Genomic DNA, 6,525 nt, shown 5'->3' with positions numbered 1-6,525 from the left:
TGCGCGCGCTTGCTCTGTGATCGGTTTTTTTTTTTTTTCCTTGAGCACAGGCAGGAATACATTTGTGGGTACATGTGCTCAGTGAGTGCGACAAGCAGATAGACGTGCATTGCTGAGAAATCCCTTACTCCTGGAGATTTCATACAATAGCTATCAAATGTAATTAAAAATTTGCAGGGGGAGAGTCAGATCTGAGGGGGAAGATACCAGCTTTGCTCTCTGCTTTATCTCTGAACGGAACCGTTTCCGCTGCTGGAAATGCAGCAAGAGAGAGCCCAGTGCTGCCACAGTTTGAAGATAATAACTTTAATTTTAGCTCCGGATTACTTTTTTTCAAAGGCAGTCTGACCTCTGATTGGTAAAGTTATTGAATTGCTACATCTGGCATGGTGAAGGGTGGCTCAACAGGTGGGAGTCAAAGGAGTTTGTATGCAGGCCAGAAAAGCAGATATTAAGAGCATTACGAGTCACGAAATACAAATGGTACATCCTGTATTGAAAACGAAGCTGGGCTTCTTCAGTCTTTACAGAAAAAGTCCTGCTTAACTTCCTTTCAAAAACCTGTTTTTCTCCCAGCTCATTTCACATGGCAGTTTGTTCTCTTTGCTTGATTAAATGTTAATCCAGCCCATCCTAATAGCATGCAGTTTCTTTTGTTAAGCTCTGGACTTCTGAACACCATACATGAAGGAGAAAGTTGCATCAATCACAACACAGCGAGAGCAAAAGACGGAAACCAGTGCTAATGCAATTAGCACATTTATTTGTCATGCATCAGAGGAGCTAGAGACCTCCTTGGCACAGGAGCTCCGACTCCCGGCAGCATCCCGATGGGCTGGGGAGCTGCTGGGAGGGACCGGAGAGGGCTCCTTCCCTCTGAAGGCACGAGCTGGTGTGTGTCGGCACGCTGGTGGGGTTCATATCATACAAAAAGCTCACCGCAGGGCGGTGGGTATGTCCCCTGACCCTCAGCCCTGCTCTTCCAGCCAGCCCTTGCACCAAGCCAATGTCCTCCAAAGCCTTCATTCTTCACCCCGCCAGCCTTGCGGGATGTCACACCGCCGTCCTGAGCCCCGTCCCTTGCTTTCGTGGCGGTGTGGAGGTTCAGCAACGCTCACTGGTGCTGAAATGAAGAGGGGGGGACAAAGGAAAGCGGCAGCGCTGGCACCCAGGCGATGCCTGTCCTCTGCCCAGCCATCACCAGCGGCCGTGCAGCCCTTCCCTCTCTCTTCTTTTTTTTTTTTTTTTTTTTCCTGAAGCCGACATGGGCAGCTCCGTTCAGCGCGCACACCATTTAGAGTAGCCATCTGTTCCCTTTAATGAGAAAGCTATCCATTTTTTTCACCTGATTACTGATTGTTCCAGACTATTGTTGATTGCTTTGTTTTATTAATTACTCATTTTGACATGCTGTATCTGTCCCTTTTGTTCAGAAAACAGATGCTCTTGTTTTCCAGTATTGTTGCCGATGGTTATTGCTAATAAGATAAAGCCGTGGTTCCACTTTAACTGAGGACCTAACACTGGGGCTCTGGTTATTGTAATGCTTCATCACTGGATATTTTAGTTAAGCCTGAGAAAAATATTTCATTCTTAGTGCCACAGGGGCTTCCATCACTTGAAAGAAAGGGACTTTTTTTATGCCTTTTGGCACATAGAGCAGTGGGGTCGGCAGCCGTTGCTGTTCCTAGAGACCGTGATTAAACAAAGAATAAACAATACTAATGCCATTCTGAAATCTCTTCGCTTATTAATCCCTGTTATTGTGGGTATGAAAGGCGGCAGGTTCCCATAAGAAACCTCTCGAGTCAAACTCATTTCCTTGCTGTGTTTGGAACTAAGCAAAATTTGCCTTTCAGATTGTCGGACAAGGTTCATCGCATTTTGAAAATTAAAATACAGTGGTCTATTAGCAGTGAAGGAGATAGCATCACTACACCAGAGTTAAAGTGTTTCCACTGACAATTGCTATTTTAAAATATTATTTCAATACTATGTTAAGCCTTGAAAAACTGTCTGTGTGTAGAGTCTAGATGGAAACCGCGTTGCTGCTTTCTGCTGGAATTAGATGCCCGCTCAGTTCAGTTTTGAGAAAGTATTTATGAGGTGAAGTCAATTCCTACAAAAGATGGTCTCTCATTCTGCAACAAATCCAATTGCTGATATTATGCTTTCATTGTGCTTATTCCCAGCTCCGGGCTCATGCGGTGGATATGAATGGAAACAAGGTGGAGAATCCTATTGACCTTTACATCTATGTGATTGATATGAATGACAACAGACCGGAGTTTATAAACCAAGTCTATAATGGATCTGTTGATGAAGGCTCTAAACCAGGTACAGTTGAAAAAAAAAGTCTTAAAGTTATCACAGGCTTTCAAACTTTAATCTGGCCCGGTGGCGTTGCCTCCTCTTGAAGTGGAGGAAATGTAGGAGAGGTTTGCTATTGCTGGCTCTTCGTCGAAGACTGATGGAGGTGAGAAGGATCTAGCTGGTATCGCTTTCTCTGGATGCAGAGAAAGTGGAGATTTGGGTTAGATGGATCCTGGGGTCCCTTCCTAGATGTAGAATTTGCAAGAGGAGCAGTTTTGTAGGGTAATTCTCCATATTGCCGTTCTCATACGCTCGTTACACATGTACGGGACTCTTATTCTGAGTACTGAAAGCAAAGCCGGCAGTGGCCTTTCGCTGACCCTGTGCCTGAAATGCTGAATATCTGCCTCTGTGATATTTAATCCAGTCATTTGCAAACTCAGTATCTGGCACCCAGCCAGACTCCAAACAGGCCTGTGTCCCAAAGTGTGAAGGAAATACTTTCTTATTTGTGGCCTGATTCAAACCTACTGAGGTGGGAATATTCCCACTGAAATGGCTGGCTCATCCTCCCAGCCCCATGGACTTTTCTTACAGAGGGTGAAATGGGGAAAAACCCAAAGTACACAGAATACAAGTGATGACTTTTAACGTGACCATGTTTACGTGCTTGGAAAAATACAGTTATAAGGGCCTTTAATGTTTTCTTTTCAACTGTATTGTTGATTTGTTATTTAAGCGCGGTGTAACACTGCCGTTTCCAATATGGTAGCGGGGTTGTTCTAGCTTACTGCTGGGCATAACTAATATGAGCGTATTCATTCTTTAGGCAGAAATTATACTGTGAAAACTGTCGCTAGTGCGTTTGTAAGTCTCCTGAAATCAGAAGGAGATTTTTCCGAGACAGATTTTATCCTCAGCTGTTTGCCAGCTGAGGGGTTAAATACCGCGTGACTTTGTTTTGTGTCAGCAAACATTTATCATGGCTCCTCCGCTGCCGGAGGTGTCATAGGAAAGTCTCCGGTGGCCACTATTTTTAACAAGGTGATTCGCAGTCATGATTGATTGTCTTTCAGCATGGTGAGGAATGGGCGGCTGTGGTGGCATGTAGTGGGGACGGAACGTGACATTATTTTTGAGGAAAGAACAGGTACAGCTCCCATCCTGATCGCTTTGGCTTCCAAGTGCTGATGCCGGTCCTGCTGGGCAGAGGGGATGTGAGAAGTCCCTGAGCTGATGGCTCTCATGACATCTTCCCGGAGGATTTTCCGGCTTTCATTTGAAGGCCACTTTGGGGCGTATGAAGGTTTGACGATTGATACAACATTTCCATAGCAAATCAAATTTCTTACATCTTATTCTAGGACAGATCAATATTCAAAGTGTTCCCAAATGTTTTAAGTAGCTCTGCTCATTTGTGTGAAAGAAGCAGTAAATTGCATCCTCTTCTTGTCTGAAATCCAGATAAGCCTTTGAGCTATTAAATCAGAATAGGATAACTTTGCCTACAAAGTACTTGTGCCTCTGCTTCTACCGGTGATTTTTGGTATTCTGTCTCCCAGGCTGGAGCACTTGCCTTTAAGGCAGGTAGGTAGAAAGCAATCTGTTTTTATTCAAAAGCAATTACATTTGTCTTTGATGTTTTGGGGTTTTTTTTTTCCCCTCTTTCCTGTTTAATCGGTATTCTTTTAAAGGTTTATATTAGCATTGAATTTCTCTTCCTTGCTTTTGTAGAACCTCCTGGGAGTTTGGGTATCTGAGACCCTCATTCCGTGTACTTGGCAATAAACGTGATGTTGTGTCTTTGAGAAAGGGATAGAGAGGTCACAGAGTTATTGTGGATGTCTGCACGCGCCTCCTTTGCCTCCGAGTTACACATCCCTGGCTTGTGTAGAGACAAGTCTAGACAGTGTATTTAGGTAAGCGTAGATCTTGCAGAGATTTGGAAACTTTTTTTCTAGTTCAAGATGCTTCAGACTCTTACAGTTACTAAGGAGGTGCCACACCAGCCTTTGCAAGAGAAGAAAATACGCAGGCAGAATTCATGATCATTTGTGGCAATGGTCGACAAATGAAAGACATTGCCTATTTTTAAAGGTAACAGCAAAATGTGCTCGGTATTGATCCAACAGTAAGTTATATATGTATATGTATCTATAAATATATATGTATGCATATGTGTGTATATCCCTGTAAAGAGTACAGCTTGGCTTCAAGCAAACTAAAAAGTCTTATTATATGTTACAGGAGTTCAGCCTTCATTTTGCACTGTTCATTGCTATTGAACTATGCCTGAGGACTGAAAATGCTTCCCTAGATATCCTGTACGATTGTTATTTCTCACATCTTCCATATGCCCATTTATAATGGCTGTGATTAAAAATGCAGTATTACTCGATTACCACAGTATCTGCAATGTTCTTAATAATTCTGCACACCTCTTAGGAGAAAAGTAGCTGGAGTGTTAGAGTATCCCAAATAACTGCTGACTCTGAGGGCAGCTGGTGTGAGCAGCCAATGGCTGTTTGAAGTCAGTAGGAATTTTGCCCAGATTTTAGAAAAACAGAGAAAAGGGACATATGGAGCTCAAGCTCTACCCATGGAAATTTTGCAGAGCAAGACCATCAAAAATATGCTGTTGAGCCCAGGCCGAGCCGGGCACAGTGACCTTCAGCTGCAGGGAAAGCCCCTGTAAGGCTTTAGCAGGATCAGCAGAGCAGATCCCCTTCAAAGGGGACGGGAAAGGGCTCTGCAGTGCTGCCGCAGCGCGCTCGGGGGTACGGGGCAAAGCGGAGGCCCCCGGTGTGCCGGCGCTGCAGGCGGGCCGTGTGGCCACTATTTTTAACAAGGTGATTCGCAGTCATGATTGATTGTCTTTCAGCATGGTGAGGAATGGGCGGCTGTGGTGGCATGTAGTGGGGACGGAACGTGACATTATTTTTGAGGAAAGAACAGGTACAGCTCCCATCCTGATCGCTTTGGCTTCCAAGTGCTGATGCCGGTCCTGCTGGGCAGAGGGGATGCGAGAAGTCCCTGAGCTGATGGCTCTCATGACATCTTCCCGGAGGATTTTCCGGCTTTCATTTGAAGGCCACTTTGGGGCGTATGAAGGTTTGACGATTGATACAACATTTCCATAGCAAATCAAATTTCTTACATCTTATTCTAGGACAGATCAATATTCAAAGTGTTCCCAAATGTTTTAAGTAGCTCTGCTCATTTGTGTGAAAGAAGCAGTAAATTGCATCCTCTTCTTGTCTGAAATCCAGATAAGCCTTTGAGCTATTAAATCAGAATAGGATAACTTTGCCTACAAAGTACTTGTGCCTCTGCTTCTACCGGTGATTTTTGGTATTCTGTCTCCCAGGCTGGAGCACTTGCCTTTAAGGCAGGTAGGTAGAAAGCAATCTGTTTTTATTCAAAAGCAATTACATTTGTCTTTGATGTTTTGGGGTTTTTTTTTTCCCCTCTTTCCTGTTTAATCGGTATTCTTTTAAAGGTTTATATTAGCATTGAATTTCTCTTCCTTGCTTTTGTAGAACCTCCTGGGAGTTTGGGTATCTGAGACCCTCATTCCGTGTACTTGGCAATAAACGTGATGTTGTGTCTTTGAGAAAGGGATAGAGAGGTCACAGAGTTATTGTGGATGTCTGCACGCGCCTCCTTTGCCTCCGAGTTACACATCCCTGGCTTGTGTAGAGACAAGTCTAGACAGTGTATTTAGGTAAGCGTAGATCTTGCAGAGATTTGGAAACTTTTTTTCTAGTTCAAGATGCTTCAGACTCTTACAGTTACTAAGGAGGTGCCACACCAGCCTTTGCAAGAGAAGAAAATACGCAGGCAGAATTCATGATCATTTGTGGCAATGGTCGACAAATGAAAGACATTGCCTATTTTTAAAGGTAACAGCAAAATGTGCTCGGTATTGATCCAACAGTAAGTTATATATGTATATGTATCTATAAATATATATGTATGCATATGTGTGTATATCCCTGTAAAGAGTACAGCTTGGCTTCAAGCAAACTAAAAAGTCTTATTATATGTTACAGGAGTTCAGCCTTCATTTTGCACTGTTCATTGCTATTGAACTATGCCTGAGGACTGAAAATGCTTCCCTAGATATCCTGTACGATTGTTATTTCTCACATCTTCCATATGCCCATTTATAATGGCTGGGGTTTAAAAACGAGCATTACTCCATTCACACAA

General features: G+C 43.6%; 1 protein-coding gene across 1 annotated transcript in view; it reads left to right on the top strand.

Moving 5' to 3' along the window:
• The window catches only part of CDH4 (cadherin 4), a 479,348-nt gene that overhangs the window by 380,967 nt on the left and 91,856 nt on the right, over window positions 1–6,525 (top strand). Inside the window, exon 5 of the mRNA XM_009643736.2 lies at window positions 2,193–2,337. Within this exon, the coding sequence (XP_009642031.1) occupies window positions 2,193–2,337 (145 nt within the window). The remainder of the gene's footprint in view (window positions 1–2,192; window positions 2,338–6,525) is intronic.

Source organism: Egretta garzetta, unplaced genomic scaffold (genome assembly GCF_000687185.1).
Source record: "Egretta garzetta isolate BGI_Z169 unplaced genomic scaffold, ASM68718v1 scaffold158, whole genome shotgun sequence".
Taxonomy (NCBI): Eukaryota; Metazoa; Chordata; class Aves; order Pelecaniformes; family Ardeidae; genus Egretta; species Egretta garzetta.
The sequence above is the reverse complement of the archived record's forward strand: the minus strand, read 5'-3'. Positions and strand labels throughout refer to the sequence as shown.